Source organism: Bos indicus x Bos taurus, chromosome 16 (assembly GCF_003369695.1).
Source record: "Bos indicus x Bos taurus breed Angus x Brahman F1 hybrid chromosome 16, Bos_hybrid_MaternalHap_v2.0, whole genome shotgun sequence".
In the NCBI taxonomy this organism is placed as follows: Eukaryota; Metazoa; Chordata; class Mammalia; order Artiodactyla; family Bovidae; genus Bos; species Bos indicus x Bos taurus.
In genome coordinates, this window is record NC_040091.1 from 74,388,933 (window position 1) to 74,409,423 (window position 20,491).

At 52.6% G+C, this 20,491-nt stretch overlaps 1 protein-coding gene across 6 annotated transcripts in view; it reads left to right on the top strand.

The window, feature by feature from the left end:
- The window catches only part of PLXNA2 (plexin A2), a 233,966-nt gene that overhangs the window by 18,336 nt on the left and 195,139 nt on the right, over positions 1 to 20,491 (top strand). For 5 of the 6 annotated variants that reach the window (XM_027565726.1, XM_027565728.1, XM_027565727.1 and 2 more), the window contains exons 2-3: positions 8,530 to 9,797; positions 15,960 to 16,142. In XM_027565726.1, the coding sequence (XP_027421527.1) occupies positions 8,610 to 9,797; positions 15,960 to 16,142 (1,371 nt within the window). In that variant the 5' untranslated portion in view covers positions 8,530 to 8,609. Of the gene's footprint in view, positions 1 to 8,137; positions 8,266 to 8,529; positions 9,798 to 15,959; positions 16,143 to 20,491 lie in introns of all 6 variants that reach the window. The other variant, XM_027565724.1, reaches the window with a different exon arrangement.

The window sequence follows — 20,491 nt, forward strand, 5'->3', positions numbered from 1 at the left end:
TGGCTTCAGGAGTTTGCAAGGACTGCTGTGGCTGAGCACCACCCCCGGGTGGTTTAGACACCGGGTGTTAACGGCCTCCTGGAGGCCTGGAGTGAGGGTCTGGGCAGGGCTGTGAGGGAAAGCGCTGTCCCGGCCTCTCTTCTTGGCTTGCAGGTGGCCGTCGTCTCCCTGTGTCTCTTCACACGTCTTCCCTGAAAGCCTATCTGTTTCTGTGCCCAAATGCCCCCTTTTTGTAAGGACACTGGTGCATTGAGACATAGGAGATGTGGGTTCGATCCCTGGGTCAGGAAGGTCCCCTGGAGGAGGGCATGGCCACCCACTCCAGTATTCTTGGCCTGGAGAATCCCGTGGACAGAGGGGCCTGGAGGGCTACAGTCCATGCAGTTGCAAAGAGTTGGACATGACTGAAGTGACTTATAATACACACGCACCACCCTAATTATCTAATTTTAATTCAGTTACCTCTGTAAAGACCCTGACAACAAAGGCAGTCCTGCTCTGAGGTCGTGGGGCTTAAGACTTTGCCGTATGAATCTGGGGGTGCGTGTCAGCAGGGGCACACTGAGACACCTGCCTTTCAAGCCAGGGCCCAGCCCTGAGCCTCCCCTGCCCCCTGCCTTGCCCACAGTGCCATCTGGGGGCGGAAAACCCGCCCCTACCATGCACTCATGGGGGATGCAAGGCACCTGCCTGGCCCGCTCACTGTCTGGAATCTGGATGCTTCCCTAACTGCTGATCAGTGTTAGGGACGCCCCCACATTTCCTTCACTTACTCCTTGATTATTTGAAACTGGATCAGATTTATCCACCTGTGGAAAAGAATGGCGTGAAGGATAAGCAGGGTATCTCCCTTCGCACAGTGAGAGGAGCAACTTCCAGATGCTACTGAAAGTTGCCTTGACATACTGCGGGGTCGGGGCTGGGGAACACAATGTCGTCTATTTCACTTTCTCAGAAAAGAGGCCCAGAGGCCACATAGACAGAGGCCCGTTTTCCTCCTCCGTCTCCCCTCGCCTCCTCTCTCTCTCGCTCTGGGGCAAGGTGTAGCCACTTAGCTTCACAGAACAGCCCAGAGTCTGGGGGGGGAAATGACATTCGATTAATGAAGCAAACGCAGCTGGTACTGCAGTGACATCTAAATTGTTCCTTTGGTCCTGTTATTTTCTGTAGGAAATTCTGCCTCTCCCCACCCCACCCCCTCCCCTTTTCCCTTTAAATCGCGTGCATGAAATACGCTAATAACAATCTCGGGTGTCTGTGCCTGAGTGACAGCTGAAATAAGAAAAAGACTAATCGTACCTCCTGCAGCCCCGTCACATGGAGATTAAATGAGCCTCTCCCCCACCCCCTCCCTGCCCCCCTCCCCCTCCCCCCACTTTCTCTCCTGGTCTCTTCTCAATGAGAATCATGGGCATTTGAATAATAATATTATAGACGCCGTCAGGGTGACAGTGGGGGAAAAAATCAGCTCAAACCCATGATTACTCCTTCCATCTAACAATTATTTAAATACCAGATAACTCCTTTCACTCTAATTGAGGCCTTTCAGCTGTCGGCGTCACCCGGGGCCTCTGCACACGCCCTGGCGCTCACCTTGTGCTACCCAACGTGCCTGGACCACCGCGGAGGTCGCTGTTCGACAGAGTGACGCTTGGAGTCCTGGCATGTACAGCCATGCAGATGACACGCGTGTGGGTCCTTCGGGAGCAGTCTATCCACGGGAGGCAAGGCGGGGCCCCCCGAATTTTGCTGTGAGAACATTTTACTCTCGTAGATTTTGATTCATAGAAATCCTACCAGAAAGGCCACCTTCTCGGGGTCATTGGAACCAGTCCCCTGCCTCTGGGTAAGCGTATTCCTCAACAGCTGTCAGGAAAACTCACCATCAGAAAATTCCATAATTTCCTTGGCAGGATGCCCCGGGATCCTCTCTGGATAGGATGCCCGCTGGATAGCTCACTCCCGTCCCTTCTGCTCTATTTCTGACTCTTTGAGAAAAAGAAAGACGCGGCCTGTGCTGGGACACATGTGTCCTGCCTGTGAGGTTGTCTGCAAGCCTGAGGAAGAGGGTACGGGATGCTGTGGTAGCTCCCCAGTCATAGTTCAGTCAGTTCAGTCGCTCAGTCATGTCCGACTCCCTGCGACCCCGTGAACCACAGCACGCCAGGCCTCCCTGTCTATCACCAACTCCCAGAGTCCACCCAAACCCATATCCATCGAGTTGGTGATACCATCCAACCAGCTCATCCTCTGTTGTCCCCTTCTCCTCCTGCCCTCAATCTTTCCCAGCATCAGGGTCTTTTCAAATGAGTCAGCTCTTTGCATCAGGTAGCCAAAGTATTGGAGTTACAGCTTCAGCATCATTCCTTCCAATGAACACCCAGGACTGATCTCCTTCAGAATGGACTGGTTGGATCTCCTTGCAGTCCAAGGGACTCTCAAGAGTCTTCTCCAGCACCACAGTTCAAAAGCATCAATTCTTCGGCGCTCAGCTTTCTTCACAGTCCAGCTCTCACATCCACACATGACCACTGGGAAGACCAGTCACAGAAGAGGCGCCCTTCTCATGCATGATGACTGCCTGGGCCTGGAGGAGGTCACTCCCCTGACACAGAGGGGAGCCTTGTGTCCCTTTTCTTCCCTGCCCCTTAATCTGCACCCCTTGAGTCTGCCCTGCATTATCACCTCCCTGTCCAGGCCCAGTGCCAGGGCCTCTGCCGTCAAAAGGCATCTTCTGGGCACCCCAAACAGGGCAGCCTCGAGGCTTAACGTAACTGACCCCTGGGACCGCTTCGCCCACAGCAGAGGAAGCAACTGGGCTTTGGTCACAAGGTCTGGGTTCTGCTGGCACCTGCCTGCAAGTCACGCTGACTCACCTTTGACGATTTGTTTCCTTTCCATGTGTTTCGGCTTCTTCATTTGAAAAAAGAGAAGTGGGTTTGAGTCTTCTTAGAGTCGCCTTCAGCCTGGCCTGGAATCCCTGCTTTAAAGGCGCCACTCGTTAGGAGGGGCAGCTGAGGAGAGGACGGGCTTCTCCCCGCCCTGGAGAGGAAAGGGCTTTGGGTGAAGCCCAGGAACAGCTGCTGACTCCTCTGACTTCACAGGCCTCCTTTTCTGTTCAGTCGCTCAGTCGTGTCCAACGCTTTGTGACCCCGTGGACTGCAGCACACCAGGCTTCCCTGTCCGTTTTGTTTCACTGACGTATAGTTGATTTTATTATAGCTGATATCGTGTTAGTCTCAGGTGTACAGCAAAGTGATTCAGTTATATATATTTTTTCAGATTCTTTTCCATTATAGGTTATTATAAGATATTGAAAATTGCACCCTCTGTTTTAGAGTAAATCCTATTTTATATATTGTAGTATCTGTTAATCCTATACCCCTAAATTATCCCTGCCCCCCTTCTTTTTCCCTTTAGTAGCCATAAATTTGCTTTCTATGTCTGAGTTGGTATCTGTTTTGTATATGGGTTCATTTGTATTATTTTTTAGATTCCACATATGTGATATCATTATAATATTTGTCTTTCTCTGTCTTACTTCACTTAGTATGATAGTCTCTAGGCCCACCCATGTTGCTGCGAATGGCAATATTTCCGTTTTTTTATGACTGAGTAATATTCCACTGTATATGCGTACCGTATCTTCTTGATCCATTCCTCTGTGGATGGACACTGCCGTTGCTTCCACGTCTTGCTTGTTGTAAGTAGCGCACAGCCCTCGTCCTCATACTTACTGTCTGGATTCTGGCTTCTCAGGATCCTGGCTGTGTGAGCCACCTCGTTGGTGCAGTTACAATGATAGACACCTTTACTGTTATCGTGATGAAGAATATCATAGCCTGGGTGTGATGGTGCCTGTAGCGGCGATGACAGAGCGATGGAGGAGCCGCAGATGGGCCCGAGGGCAGGGGCTCTAGCATCAAGAACTTTCACTCAGTAGCAAAATTGTATTCTGACACTAACTCCTCTTTGTGCCTCCTCTTCTTTCCTTTTGCAATAAGGGGGGCCAATAAGCAGAGAGGCTTGTGCTCCCAGATATCCTGAAAGAGGCAACAGAACAGGTTGTGGGGAGGAGAGAATCCTTCACTGAGCTGAGCTGGAAATGCGTGATTGTCGTCTTGTCCCTGCTTTGCCCCTGGTGCCCGCAGCATCTGATCGGGAAGGTATTAGATGCCTTCTCTAGCTGTCACCAACACCTGCTTCCTGAGGCCTCATCGGGGAGATGGTGTCACCAGGCCCTCCAAATGAAATATTTAGTGACTCTTGCTTCCCAAAGAGGCAAGTGTGGCCTCCCCTTGGCATCAGTGCGCTGAGTGCTTTGCGGGTAGAGCTGGCATCCCAGGGCGGCGCGTCTTCATCTGAGACCTGGGATGGAGGAGAGGGAAGCTGGAAGGAGAACGGCCACTCAGCAGGTGTGGCTCTCAAGAACGCATGTGGCACAGCGACTTCACAAACTAGACAGAGAGAGGAAGAGGGACCGGAAGGAGGCATCATGGAGAAAATCCCCGAGGGTGACACTTGGGGTGAGGAGGAAATGCTAGATCTACAAAACCATATGCATGTGTTCACTGGCTTCTACCAAATTAAGGGTGGAAAATTTATTCTCAGACCGTGGGATGGACGAAGATGAAAAGCTGGGAATGTTGACAAATAGATTACTACTGATAAAGGCTAAGGTATCTCGAAGGTTTCCAATGGGCCAAGCATTGTTCTAAGCGCTTTATGTGTATTAAATGACTTCACCGTCATAACCCTATGAGGTAGATGCTAGTGCCAATCTCGTTACGTCTAGTGAGACAGCATCAGAGAACAGCTATGTACCTTGACCAAGTTTACACAGCTGTCGCCTCTGTTTGAATCCAAGCACCTAAATCCAGAGCATATGAGTCTCTCCATCACACTACATGGCATCTCATCAGAGGCACAGAGGTGGGTACCCTTCTCCCTTACCCTGAACTCAGACAGGACCAACCAGACCAGACCTTGCCAACCAGACCCTTCTTTGGAAGAGCTGCCTGGTAACGTCAGCCTTGGCATTGAAAGACTAGGGCTCTCGATTCACTCTTGAAGCCAGTTTGTCCTTGCGAATTCCAAGGTGGGATGCAAGCGTCCCTCCACCCCTGCACTGCAGGGGACCCTGTCTCCTCTTGACCCTGAGGCCCCAGTGCCTGCGTCTCCCACATGGACCACCCTTGAGCCCCATGGAAGGAATCTGTGTGGCTGGTCCCCGGGAGCAGTCTGTCCCAGAGTAGATGCTGATTGAGAGGGAAGGGGAAAACAGTACAATTACTGGTCTGTTGAAACCTCTAGATTTAACCAGCCCTGCCAGGCAGGACAGAAGGACCTCAGCTGTTACTGCAATCATTGACTCTAGAAGCTGAAAGAAGCAAGTCTCAAGATACCATTTTGTCTGAAGGAAGAAATCTTACCAATTGGTTATGACATCCTTTGTTTTAATAGCATTCTTTAAGATCAAATAACATCCTTTACTGGTCAAGAAATAGGCTCGGGTTGACTCTGGAGCAGCCTAAAGCCACACAACTCATGGCGACACAGGCAAGATTTGAACGCAGGTCTCTCTGAGTTCCCCACTCTGCCCCCTGCCCCAGGGCTCCATGCCTTCTGGACACCAGGCCAGTTTTCCCACTCACACTTCAACTCTTCGGATCCTGTACCTCTACCAGGCTCCTTGCAGGCTGCAGAGGGCTGTGCTGGGACTTGTGCAGTAGTGTACTGGAGACGATCACCTTCAATCTATTCCCTTTTCTCTGATGCACGCCTTCATCGGGCCAGGGAGGGCTGGGGCTCAACGGGCTGCCCACAGTGTTCATTCCCATGGAAAGGAAGAATATGAGCAAAAAGAGAAGTCAGGAGGTCTGGTAGGATTCCTAAAGCGCAGTCTCTTGGGGAGGCTTCAATGATAATAATAACTAGTATGAGTTGAGCATTCACTGAGTGCCAGCTCCCATGCTAAGAGGCTTCCCCGCATTATCTCATTTACTCAGATGACAACCCGAGGGGTCGGTACCGTCATTATCCCATCCTACCAGAAAGGAGGATGAGACTGGACTTGCCCAAGGTCCCAAATTTCTTCCCAGATTCTGCCTGACAACAGAAGCCACTCACTCTTCAAACTGTGCCTCTGGAGGATGCCTGGCAGGGCGGTGAGACAGTTCATCTTAACCTCACTTGGTGTCCTCTGGCGTCACCTCTGCTCCTGGGACCGTCCCCGCCCCCCCCCCCTGGGCTAAGCATGTCTGTGCATGTATGTTGTGGGGCAGGCAGGGGTCTCTGCCCGTGTACTCAATGCCAGAGTGTCTCAGAGAGCCCTGCCCAAAAGGCCAAACCCCAAGTACATCATGATGGCAACTATAATCCTAACGGCGGGAGGCGGAGGGGGACACACTGCCCTCCACCTGTAGGCAATAGAGCTCTCCTGCCCAGAGAAGGGGCGCACACAGCCCTGCCTCCTGCAGCTCCCTACCCAGATGGAGAATATGAGGATTCTGTTATTTCCTTTCCGCAGCTCCTCTTGAGGAATTCATGTCCGGCTACCGGCCCCAGGACATAGCTAAAAATAACCTCTGATTTTCAAACCGAAAGCTCCGTCCATCGGGGAGGCTTTGCGGGTGAGCGCATGGGGCCGGAAGGGCTGTGTCAGAGCTCCTGAGGTCAGCCCAGGCCTCATACCGCTGCGCCTTCCTCTTTCCAAGGAAGCCTGGGGCCTGATGAATCACCCCAGAATAGCACCCCAGTGCAGCCTCCTTGGAGGCTGGCGGCCAGGTGGGGCCCGCCTCTGGCACCAGGGGGGCTGTCAGGTGTGGGAGGCACAGCTGCGGAGGACAGGGGGAGTTTTGAAAGACACGGAGCAGAGAGCACGTGGATCCCGCAGGGGGCATCTATTCGATCCCCAGTTCCAGCCCCGTGTAGGCAGGTCGGGGATAAATAAAGGGACCCAGGACCCTGATGCTGGGAAAGATTGAAAGTGGGAGGAGAAGGGGACAACAGAGGATGGGATGGTTGGATGGCATCACCAACTCAATGGACGTGAGTTTGAGTAAACTCAGGGAGTTGGTGATGGACAGGGAGGCCTGGCGCGATGCAGTCCATGGGGTCACAAAGAGACGGACATGACTGAGCCACTGACATGAACTGAACTGGACTCTCCTAGGCCGCCTTGGAGCACGTGCTCCATCCTGGGCGTGAGCCTTTTCACTCCTGCTGCCTCATTGCCCAGACTTCTGTCTGGACTTGTCTGAGAAGGTTGCCGGCCAGTCTGTCCAGCCGGGAGAAAAGATTTCTCTGCTACAGCCACCACTGTCCCTGCCTCCCCCATAAAAGTCAGGAGCAGGCAGAGCAATGGGAAGGCTCCACCGTCTACCCTCTGCCCACCACTCTCTGAAGGTGTGCGGGAGCCCCACCTTGCCCCTCTGGGCAAGCTTCCCTGGAATACTAGGAAAAGCTGTAGAACCTGGGGCTTGGGAGGGCAGGGAGGGAGCAGGGAAGTCAGGGCAGGGGACTGACCGGCAGGGGCGGGCAGCCTGAGGTTGACCATGTGGAGCCTTAAACCATCATGGGGCTCCAGCAGTGGCTACCATGAGACTGACCTTCAACTCACCTCCCTTTGCTCCTATCCATGTCTCCCAAACCCAGAACTCTCGCCTGGGTGGGTGAGGCTGGACTCAGCCAGCCAGTCCCCATGAGTAAGGTGGCCGGCTCCCCGCTGGACTCAGCCTGCAAAGGAGGCAACAGGGTCCATGCTTTCCGGGGAAGCAGTGGCTGACGTCCTCCTGACCCAAAGAGGAGGGGTGGGTGGTTGTCTGCCCTTTCCCCGGGGACTCTTCAGGTCCTGAATAGCACCCGTCGGGGCCCCGGGCCTAGCTCACTCTCCGAACAAGTTTTCCCTGCTAACACTGCAGGATTCTCTCTAGAGAGGACCAGGCTGAAGGGCGGTGAGAGGCAATGGTAGATGACCAGCTCCCCTCCTTCCTTCCCTGTGGGGAACGGAGCATGAAAGAGGAAACCAGCAGTGCGAGGGGGTGGACGGCTGAAATAAGAAGGAATTTTATTTGTGACACCAGATTCGGACAGGAGAGCCTGGGAGAGGGCCTCCCTAACCACTGGTGTTTCACAGGCTGGAGCGTTTTCCACTGGACTGGGAGCAAGCAGGAGGAACCTGGCAACTGAGTGGGAAGACTGGCCTTAGTCCTCACACTGGGATCCACTGGCTGCGGGGACTCAGTCTGTTAATCTCTCTGAGAGGTAAAAACGATCTCTGAAGAGGACAGAAATAGAGATGCTTTGTAAAGTTTAAAAAAAAAAAAAAAAAAAGCATTTTACAGTGTCAAAGCTGGAGACCAAAATAGATAATAGGATTCCCTGAACATCCCGAAGAGGGAGAATGTTTGTTAAAAATAGAAAAACCCAAATACAGAAGGAAGAGGCTCACAGAGCTAGTAGGCGCTGGGACCTGGGTCAAGCAAGATTTGTTTTCTGTCTGACCGTTCTGCCTCTTGTGTTTTGCAGAACCATGTGAGGGCCAGGCCGGGGAGGCGGAGTTCACGAGAGATCGGAGGCCCTGTGTCCTGGCCCTCGGCCGGCTCAGAATGGAACAGAGGAGGCCCGGGCCGCGGGCGGCAGACGGGGACGGCTGGCCTGTGGTCCTGCTCTCGGCTGTCTGCGTGCTGCTGGCGCCCCGGGCGGCCGGCGCGCCCCAGTTCAGCACCTTCCACTCGGAGAACCGCGACTGGACCTTCAACCACCTGACAGTGCACCGCGGGACCGGGGCGGTGTACGTGGGCGCCATCAACCGCGTGTACAAGCTGACGGGCAACCTGACCATCCAGGTGGCTCACAAGACGGGCCCGGAGGAGGACAACAAGTCCTGCTACCCGCCGCTGATCGTGCAGCCCTGCGGCGAGGTGCTTACGCTGACCAACAACGTCAACAAGCTGCTCATCATCGACTACTCGGAGAACCGGCTGCTGGCCTGCGGCAGCCTGTACCAGGGCGTGTGCAAGCTGCTGCGGCTCGACGACCTCTTCATCCTGGTGGAGCCGTCCCACAAGAAGGAGCACTACCTGTCCAGCGTCAACAAGACGGGCACGATGTACGGGGTGATCGTGCGCTCCGAGGGCGAGGACGGCAAGCTCTTCATCGGCACGGCCGTGGACGGCAAGCAGGACTACTTCCCCACGCTGTCCAGCCGCAAGCTGCCACGCGACCCTGAGTCCTCCGCCATGCTCGACTACGAGCTGCACAGCGACTTCGTCTCTTCGCTCATCAAGATCCCCTCCGACACCCTGGCCCTGGTGGCCCACTTCGACATCTTCTACATCTACGGCTTCGCCAGCGGGGGCTTCGTCTACTTCCTGACGGTCCAGCCCGAGACGCCCGAAGGCGTGGCCATCAACTCGGCCGGGGACCTCTTCTACACCTCGCGCATCGTGCGGCTCTGCAAGGACGACCCCAAGTTCCACTCCTACGTGTCCCTGCCCTTTGGCTGCACACGGGCCGGGGTGGAATACCGCCTCCTGCAGGCCGCCTACCTCGCCAAGCCTGGGGACGCGCTGGCGCGGGCCTTCAACATCAGCAGCCAGGACGACGTGCTCTTCGCCATCTTCTCCAAAGGGCAGAAGCAGTACCACCAGCCGCCGGATGACTCCGCCCTCTGCGCCTTCCCCATCCGCGCCATCAACCTGCAGATCAAGGAGCGCCTGCAGTCGTGCTACCAGGGCGAGGGCAACCTGGAGCTCAACTGGCTGCTGGGGAAGGACGTGCAGTGCACCAAGGCGGTAAGGAGGGCGCCCCGGCACACACCCCGCTCAGTACACGCCTGCCCCCAGACCCCTGCGGGAGGAAATGGCAACCCGCTCCAGTATTCTTGCCAGGAAAACCCCATGGACAGAGGAGCCTGGCGGGGCTACCGTCCATGGGGTCGCAAAGAGTCAGACATGACTGCTACTGGACAACCCAGACCATCGCAGCCTGCAGTGAGAGAGGTGGCAGGTTCATGCACTTGAGCTACGTTTGTCGATCCTGCGGAATCATTCCGCATATATCTCATCCAGTGTCTCTACCCCACCAGCCACTGTTGTAAGCGTTGCCGGCTTCAGCCGTGAACCCTACCACATCACGACCTGCCCTCATGGAGTTTTTGTGTGTGTCCACGACTTTTGCTCAGTCGTGTCCAACTCTTTGCGAACCCATGGACTGCAGCCCGCCAGGCTCCTCTGTCCATGGGGATTCTCCAGGCAAGAATACTGGAGTGGGTTGCCATGCCCTCCTCCAGGGGATCTTCCCAATCCAGGGATCGAACCTGGGTCTCCCGTGCTGCAGGCAGACTCTTTCACGTCTTAGCCACCAAGGAAAGCCCTTCACTCACTTCGTTAGTGAGGCAAGACATAGAAATACATAAAACGGGTAGTCTCTCCAGTGATGACTGTTGCTGTAGAGAGAAAATAAAGCAGGGAATGGGGAGAGGCAGGACCCAAGAGGATTGGTTCATTGAGAAAGCAGCATCTGAGCAAAGAATGAGGAAGAGCCAGCTGTGTGGGTATCTGGGGAGAGCGTTGGAGAGAGTGGGCAGGAACAGCAGTACAGAGAATGCCGGGCATGCCCGGAGCGTGTGAGGAAGAGCGAGGAGACCAGTGCAGCTGGACCACAGCATGTGGCAGAAATTGTGGCTGGAGAGGAGGCCGGTCAGGGGTAGCAGGGACCACGTCCTGCCCTCGCAGGGCCCTGCCGGCCACGGTGAGGGGTAAAGGAGGCAGGCTGGTATGTAGGCTGGAGGAGGGTGAAGCGCAACTGATAGGTTGAAAACTAGGGAAGAAGAACCAGGCATCCCAGCAGAGGGAAAGAAGGAGAGGAAGGGGAGTTCAGAGTCCAGACCTGAGGGTGGCAGAGACAAGGAAGTTGGTGGCGAGCCCTGTCCTGTGAGAGGATCAGAATGCCGCCATCTCGGTGGTCACCGTGATCCATCAGGCTGTCCATCCATCCGTCACGTCATCCATCTACCCACCCCTCCGTTCTTCCCTTCATCCCTCCTTCCGTCCATCCATTCAGCAAGAGGGTATCGAAGATCTCTCGAGTGCCCTACTGGGCACTGGGAATGCAGACATAAAAAAGACACGGTCGTGACTCTCCAAAAAAATAGCCAGCCGCGTCATGTAATACCGAAGAGTTTGGGATTCACAGTTTAGATTCCATCTGTGCTACTTCCTGGCTTCAGAAGTGGCTTAGTGTGTCTACATCATCATCTGTGAAGTGGGACTCATAATGCCTGCTTCACAGGATGATCAGATGTGGCAAGATTAACACCATGCCTGGCGTGTTAGGTTGGCCATTATTAGTTAACTGTTACACAGTGTGACAAATTCTAAGATGGATTTCTGTGCAAAGTCCTGTGGACACGAGATCTGCAGCCTGGGGAGCAATGTGACACCAAGTGACCCATATGGCTGCCTTTTGAACCCCGTAAAGAGGGAGGGTCTGCTACTGGGACCAAAAGCCACTTCTTAAAGCAAGAAAAAAAAATCACACGTAGACTATGCTTCTGTTCCTACTGTCGGTTTCTTGGTAAATAGAACAGTAGTTAAGGCCACAGGCTTGGAATTCCAACAGATTTGTATTTAAAAGCCATTCCTACCAATTGTGTGACCTTGGGCAAGTTACGCACCTGATCTGAGTTGTATTTTTATTTTAACAATAGAAATACCAAGTCTCTTTTTATGGTTTTTATGAGGATTAAAAGTATGTATTAGTGCAATACTTGGCACATAGCATCTAATACAGAGAAGGCGATGGCACCCCACTCCAGTACTCTTGCCTGGAAAATCCCATGGATGGAGGAGCCTGGTGGGCTGCAGTCCATGGGGTCGTTAAGAGTTGGACATGACTGAGTGACTTCACTTTTACTTTTCACTTTCCTGCATCGGAGGAGGAAATGGCAACCCACTCCAGTGTTCTTGCCTGGAGAATCCCAGGGACGGGGGAGCCTGGTGGGCTGCCGTCTATGGAGTCACACAGAGTCGGACACGACTGAAGTGACTTAGCAGCAGCAGCAGCATCTAATAAATGACAGCTATATATTAATTAAAGAACCAATCATTTCTTGTTATTTTTCCTTCGTACAATGAGGAGGTTGAGCTAAATAGTTTCCAAAGTTCTTTACAGCCCTGAAATTCTATAACCTATGGCCCCAATGAATTGAGAAAGTAGCACTGAGATATATACATTGCCATGTGTAAAATAGACAGCCAGTGAGAAGGTGCTGTATAACCCAGGGAGCTCCGCCCAGTGCTCCGTGATGACTTGGATGTGGGGAGAGATGCTCCTGAGGGCGGGTATATATGTATACTTGCATCTGATTCACATTGTTGTACAGCAGACAACAACCCAGTATTGAAAGCAATTATCCTCCAATTAAAAATAAATTTAAAAGATAATAAAACAAAAATACAGATTGACAACCAAAAAAAAAGAAGAAGAAATGGCCTTCAGTCAGCACAGCAGGCTGCCCACCACAGGTTTGTTAAATGAATAAATAAAATTCCCTCAAGCACTTAAAAAAACAGAGAAGAGGAGAGGAAACAAAAGGGTTAACGCCTTGCAGAGTCTGTCCTGGTTCCCACTGCCCAGAGGGGGCCTTGTCAGGAGGAAACTGCTGATTCCTGCCTGCTTCTGAGCCAGAGGAAGGAGGAAGAGCCCACACCCTCACGGGACTCCCCTGTCTGCAGAGACAAGCCTGGGCTAGTAAGCAAAGGGCTGCAAAGGCGGGGGACAGCAAGTGGGCTATAGGGCTCGGAGAGAAGAGCCCCGCACTCACCACGCCCACCCAGAGCATCAGACTCTGCTGAGGCCACCTGGATAGCAGGGGTGGGGTGGGGGGCTACAGGAAGGGCCCCTTACCGTCCTTATAGTCCCAGACCTGGGCACCCAGAGGCATTTCGGTGGCCTCAGAGGGGCTTAAGGATGAGTGAGAGAAGCAGAGGTCCCAGGGCTTAATTTTAACATGCTCTCTGGACTCACAGGAAACTCTAAGATAAAAGATTTTGAGCTCTGTTCCCAGAAAAGAAATAAGGAAGGGAACCCTCACTCACTTAATAGCAGCTCTGTCCTAAAGGCTGTGCTGGCCAGCTTAAGGGTTATCTCACTTGATCCTTAGTATGACCCTATAAAGCAAGGGTGTTTGACAGATGGAAGAATAAAGATCCCCAAAACTCAATTGCTAACATCAATACAACCATAAATGGCACAGCAGGGGGCTGGATGCGGTTTAGCCCATAGGACTTCTGAATCCAAGCTCTTTGCCTTTAGCCATGATGTTCCTAAGGAAAGCCATGCTTCAGGCTCTCCCTTTCTGGACAAAAGTAAACGGGCAGCAGGTGTCTGAGAATATCTGACAACTTAGAGAAGAGAGAAAGAAATGCTGGCCAATCCTGGCAGCTTAGGCTCAGAACAAGCCATTTCCCTCCCAGTCTGGGGATTCTAGACTCAGGAGGGATATAGAGAAATTCAAAATCACAGACAAGTGTTCAGCTTCTGTCATCATTTCTCGGAAGCTGGCTTGAGTTATGCCTGAGCCCAGACTCTGCAGCCTTTCGGGTCCCTGGAGAGAGTGAGAAAGAAAGCAAGGCCGTGGAATCAAGAACTTTCAGAGCCGAAAGGCAGCTTGACGATTGCCTGATCCAGTCCTTTTCGTTTACAGTTGAGAACATTTAGACTCAAAGAGGGTGTGTGACGGATCTAGATCACCTGTCTGGCTAGGGGTGGAGGCAGGGCTACGATCTAGATTTTCTGATTCTTTATCAGGGCACTTGTGCCTACAGCGTAGGGATGAGAAAGAGAAGTAGAAAAGGTAAAAAGTGGTAGCTGAGTCCTCTGACCTGCCTTTCTAGGGAGCTTGAAATTTCCATCATTGGCTCCAGGGATGTGCTGGTGAGTCTTAAACGCATGGTTCTATGCAGGCAGTGAATGTGGTAGGGAAGAGATGGGGCTGGGGGATCTTGATCAGAAGCATCTGCCAATGTCCTTGGTGTAAATACCCCCACTGTGAATGATTTCAAGCCACTAATAGGAAGCCACTAAATGCAGAGATAGATGTATGGGCATCCCTCCTGAGCTGGCTGGAGCAGGTCATTGCTCCACTCCCTTTCTGAGAAACTTATCTCTTCTGTTGTGCAGAGTTGCATAAAATCCAGAGTTCAAGGTAATCCTTAACCTAAGACTTAAGTTTCCTTTCCTAAAGAATAAACACATGCATACACATGCAGCCACACACAAGCGGAGTGCCATGACGCACTTGTTGGAGCGGCAGATCGCTACGGAAGGATGCAAACACTGTCCCCTTTGGATCTGAACAGGGAATGGAAGGGAAGTCCCTGTTTTACCAAAAGGGAAAAAAAAAAAACATGCTGATACACAGTTCTTCCTAGGAAATAAGTCTGTCAGGGAGTAATAAGTCAGCCTGCTCTTCCCTGGTGTGGCTGAGAGGAGGAGCGTGATGGGAACACGTCTCTCCACCATGCCTTCCATGCTTCCTGTGACCATCATTTCCTTCCTCCCCGGGATGCCCAGAAGGAACAGCTGCAACAAGGCTCAGTGCTCTTTCAGGCCCAGAGTTGGCAACTTTTGCCCAGAGGGTCCCCTGTTGTATAATCAGCCAGGCCATTTCAGAGGACCTGTCATGGCCAGCCCCAGGCCAAACAGTGTGCAGAGAATGCAAGCTCCTCAGCAGGACCTGGTCTTGGGATGCATGCAGTCTGTTTTCGTCTTCTTCCTTTTTTTTTTTTTTTTTTTTAGCTGAGTGAGACCTTGGAAATAATTTAAAAGCTCCTAAAGAGGATGTTACTAGTTAAGGTTCACAGAGCCACACAGAGATAGAGCAGAGGGTAGAAATCTTTCTCTCCAGCTATTTTTCCACTTGTTCAAGGCCATCTCCTTTCGAAGTGCCCCAGTCTCTCCTGATAGATACTCTTTATACAAGCACACCCTGCAAAAGGCTGCTAATGGGAAGGTCTTCATCCTCAGAATCTACCCAAACTCCATTGAAGCCCTCTAACAGACGATGGTGAAAATTGCTGTGTGCCTGTGCTTACTCGCTCAGTCGTGTCTGACTCTTGTGACCCCATGGACTGTAGCCCACCAGGCTTCTCTGTCCATGGGATTCTCCAGGCAAGAATATTGGAGTGAGTTGCATGTCTTCCTCCAGGGCATCTGCCCGAGCCAGGCAGAACCCGTGTCTCCTGCATTGCATGTAGGTGGATTCTTTACCCACTGAACCATAAGGGAAGCCTGAAAATCACTGTCCAACGTAACCAATCTTTGCAGGCATCATTTCCTTTCCTCCCCAGTGATTCTCTCATGCAGATGGGCAGGTAGTGTGACACATGAAGAAACTGAGACTCATGTAGATGAAGTAACTTTTCCAAAGTATAAGGCACTGTTCAATATTACGATAACCATTTTCAGTCTATCCCCAGTATGGGATGTGGAATGGCTGAAAATTCCTTATGCCCAGAGGCAGGACTTTACAGTCCAGGAAACAAATAAGGAGCCCCGTCCAGGCTGGTAAGAATCTTGTGAGGTTGCCTCTAGACTGAATCCTCACTGTCTAAACAGAAAGAACCCCACCAATGGCAGGGGCCACAGGGAGTTTCAATGACAAGGACATAAGTTCCAGCAATCAGTTTTGCAGATTGCCGCTGGTGATCTCTGGGTGGCAGCGGGTGCAGGAGGAAGAAAACTGCTGGGTCCTCTCTCTGGATTCGCTGGAGCCAGCGTAGGTTCACGGGGCGGGTGTGTGGGTCTGCGCGGGCAGCACATGTTAGTCCCCACGCCTGCACTTCTCCGAGGCCCAGTGTCCCGGACTGGTAGCCGCAGTGGCTGGGCTGGTGTGGGGTGACTCGGCCCTGCCTCCGCTGACACTCACCCCAGGTCCCTCCCCTTCTCTCCAGCCGGTGCCCATCGATGACAACTTCTGTGGACTGGACATCAACCAGCCACTCGGAGGCTCGGTCCCAGTGGAGGGCCTGACCCTGTACGCCACCAGCCGGGACCGCATGACCTCAGTGGCCTCCTACGTTTACAACGGCTACAGCGTGGTGTTCGTGGGGACAAAAAGCGGCAAGCTGAAAAAGGTAAGGGTCTGAGCCTGGATGTCCCGATGCTGTAACTAGAGGCAACTTGGTTTTCTTGGGGGTGGGGTTAGTTAAAATGGGGACAGCACTAGGGGGTAATCCGTGGTTTATCTTCCAGCTAGTTCCTCTAGCTGTTGGGCAATGAGTGTCTTGGGAATATACACATATTTCAATATTGTTGAAACACCAAGGAATTAGGAAGGTGTGTCTGTCTAAAGGAGAAAAAACAAATGTTATCTTCAAATCAAGTAGAACTGATTTTTTGATTATGTGTACTATGAATGGCTCACATCACAAATCCCTCCCCACAGCTTCTAGAGTTGAGCAGAAGTCTTTGTTGAGTCCCAGGAAGCTGCTTGAAGCAGACGTTGGGTCCCGGTTCTCAGTAAATGTGGTGCAGCTCTGGGATGGTGTACGTGCCTGGCTTAGAGGCCATTCCCGTCTCCTTTTCCTGCAGTCGCAGACCCTTCCCCACCCCTCCTTCCTTCCCCACCCCCAGGACCCAGGAGCAAGTAGACATCTTATCCCGTGTGTGTGTGTGTGTGTGCGCACGCGCGTGCGTGCATGCCTGCCCTGGGCACTTCTGCCTGCAGGAGGGCATGGGCCCTCTGGGGCTGGCAGCGCGGGAAGCCTCCTGCGAGGCAGGCTGAGGCTGGCAGCTTGTACCTGCTTGTCTAGCGCTCCGGGCATGGAGATGACGGAGCGCAGTCTGGTTCATTACGTGGGATTACAGCCGCTGCATTCTTTCCGGTCCCTGCTAATCCCTTTTCCCCAAGCTCACCCCTCCCTCCTGCCCCCTTTCCCCATGCCCCCACCTGTGGATCAAGGCACCGGCCAGACCTCTCTGCATCTCACCTTTGATGTTGGCTTCAACCCTCCTAGCTCTTCCCTCCTAATCCATTTAGAGCCTCTGGAGAGGTGTTGTTTGGGAAGGAGAGTGGCAGGGAAGGAGCCTGAGGAGGAAGTACCGTGTTCTGCTTGTTCTGAGTTGCTGGCCAAGGAGGTGAGAAAAACCGGTCTGGGTTGATGTGGAGGTGCTGAACCCAGCAGACCTCTTCTTCTTGTGGTACCAGAGCCCCTTAAGCCTTTCCTCACTCCAGGGAGAGCTTCCTGCCTCTTCCAGCCCTGCACCCTCTCCTTGGCCTGGGACTGTGGGCCCTGGCTTGGTTTCAGGCCCAGGAGACTGAGGATACGTGTGGTCCCTGTGTTTGCTTTTCCAAGAGTGGAGAGGGAAGGGGTTGGCCTTCTGAGATTCCACTAGGATTTAAAAGTGGTATAGTCTGGGAAAGAATCTGCAAAGGAATGTATATATTTAAAACTGAATCAGTTTGGTGTGGCTCAGATGGTAAAGAAATTTGCCTGTAGTGGGGGACACCCAGGTTCGATCCCTGAGTTGGAACGATCCCCTGGAGAAAGAAATGGCAACCCATTCCAGTATTCTTGCTTGGAGAATTCCGTGGACAGAAAGCCTGGCAGGGGACAGTTCATGGGATCGAAAAGAGTCGGACACAACTGAGCAACGAACACACACACACATACCTGAACCTAACACAACATTATAAACCAACTGTACTTTGACTTTTAAAAAGTAGTGTAGGATCAGAAAGACCCCCTGGAGGAGGAAAGGGCACCAGACTCTAGTACTTGCCTGGAGAATTCCATGGACAGAGGAGCCGGGTGAGCCACAGTCCATATGGAGTTGCAAAGAGTCAGACACGACTGAACGACTGAGCACAGCATATATTCTATCCACAGGGTTCAACTTGGACACTCCGAGGCTGGCTACCTTTCTGCAGGGTTATCTATACAGTCGAGTAGATTTTGCCCAGGGACTTTGGGCCAAAGGGCCTATGGGAGTTGAAGTCTAGCCCGAACTCTCCTTGTCAAGCCAGGCGCCCTCGGGTATAAACATACCCCCAGAGGGGTCCTCTTACTCTTTCATCTGCCCATAGAGACCACCTCCTTCTCAGCTGCACAAGGACTTTCTAAGGCCAGCAGTGGCCACAACCAGGCTGGTGCTCAGCATCTTTTCCTGTCCTTCTGGAACCTTCAGTCTTCTTCTGGATCATTCCTGTGACCCTGTCTCTGTTCTCTTAAAAGTTCTATTAAAGGCGGGAGTCATGCTTCATTCATATTTATTTCCTTCTTCCTGCCTCATCCTTTCATCAAATGTTCCCTCCTGGGATGGGCCCCAAAACGATCTTGAAAAATAGAACCCTTTTCTGAGAATTCTTAGAGACCGTGTAGCCCAACACTAGTGTTATTTGACAGGAAAACTGAGGTCCAGAGAGGAAAAATGACTCATCTGAGCTTAGAGACGAGGACAAATTGCCTCTTGCCCTGACACCCAACTTGGCACCCTTTTTACATAAAGAGGCAGCCACGGAGCCTGAGGGTGGAGGCTGAGAAGTCTTCAGGTTCAGGCTTGCTACAGGGTTCAGCCAGGGGCTAGCACCTTCACTCTGCTGGACTCTGGCTCCGAGTTAGGGAATTACTGTTTTCTGAATGGATGGATGAGGGCTGAGTGAAGGCAGAACCCCCCAGCTAGGTCCAAAGGACCCTGTGCACACCTTCCATGGCCTCTGTGCGTCTTGTGCACACAGACAGGGCGCTGTTCGGGGCGCCTTTCCAAGCCAGGCTCTCCAGGTGGCCGAGTCCTCCTAGCCCTGTAGGAACCCCAGCAGACAGGCCACTAAGGAGGCAAGTTGCAGGGTTCGAGGACGAGGCTGGGGGTGTGGCCACCCACAGCTTGTTCCGACCTGCAGGCCGGCTCCTTCTCCTCTCTCTTGGCTTTGCTGTTCTCTGCCTGTTTCTATGAGCTCATAATACCCCTCTTTCTCCTCCAGCGACTCACCCTTCCTTTCCACCCACACGCCTTGGAAGCACCTGATACCAGTGCCAGGCTCCCACGAGCCTCCCGTTTACCCAGAGAAATGGCCCATAAGGAATTTGTGGAATGTCCCCAGGAAACCCTACCACGGTCCAGGCCCCAAAGCTCTTTCAACACAGGAAGGAAAATAAAGAAAAAAAAATATATATAGCCAAGAGTTTGGCGACGGGAGGGAAGCTGGGTGCGTCAGAACCACTCATTTCTTCCCTGCCTGGCCAGGCGTCTGTCAGACCGTGTGGACTGCGTCCATGGCAGCCCATGGGAACAGGATGTCCCGAGTGGGGACGGCTAGAGGAAGCAGAGACTCGCTAGACGTGGCAGGACCGTGAAGGGCTGCTCTGTGCTGTGTCACGTTCATGCTCACACCCAGCCCTCTGCTAGACACGTGGAGAGCAGTGCAGACAGGCCACTGCCTGCTGAGTCGCGAACACGCGGAGGGAACAAACAGAATGAGGGCGAGACCTCAGAACCAAGAGGGGTCATACTTGCAGAGCCTAAGGTCCAGTGCAGTAGAGGCCATAAGAGGACAGGCCAGAATCCCCTACAGAGATGGAACAGTTCCAGAGATATCAGCTGCAACCGGGTGATTAACCTGGAGGGCTTCCTGGAAGAGGAAGCTTACCAGGATTTGCTCCAAGACTGAATTAAACAAAGCGATGAGTTGAGGGTGGGAGAAAGGGACCCTGTAGACCTCGGCTGCCACATTGAGAAGATACGAAGCATGTGTCAGGAAGGTCTAGAATGCCTGGCGGGGCTTGGAGGACTCGGTGAGGTGGAAGCCAAGAGGCAGAATGTCTTGAGGCTTCAGGCGTTAAGAGGATCAAGTGAAAAGGACCTTGGGATTTTCACTGACCTTGTGAGCCAACTGTCTGATCCGGCAGAGTTAATTAGCCTTCACCACACGAACAAAAGAGCGAATTCCAAGTCATGAGAAATGGGGACTCCACTTTACACTGGAGATAACATTGTAAGAGGGCTAAGTCAACTAAAAAGCATTAGCTCAGCAAGGGCTGGAAGGATATGGGAGTCTTGCTCTCCGGAGAATATGTTTAAAAGGATGCTAGCACAAGGGAAGAAGAGTAAAGGAGGAGACCTAACAGCTTTCTTCACACAGTGTGATTTACTGAGCACTTATTAAGTGTTGTTCATAGAGCTTTTATCTCCTAACTCATCTAATCTTTGTATCACTCCCTGGGGTAAGTGCTGTGATGCCCTCCATTTTACTGATGAGGAAACGGAGGCCCAGAAAGGTAAAGAAATATGTCCGAGGCTGCACGGCAAAGGACGTGGCAGAGCTGGGGTTCGAACCTGGATCGCCTGGTTTCCCAAGCTTCGGGCTTCTCCGCTAAGCTGTGCCACATGAATTAGACCGACTCGTGTGGCCCCAAAGGGCACCCGAGGGCCACCAGGTGGGGCTTCCGGTGAAATAGCTTTCCACTTAGTATAAGGAAGGAGCTTC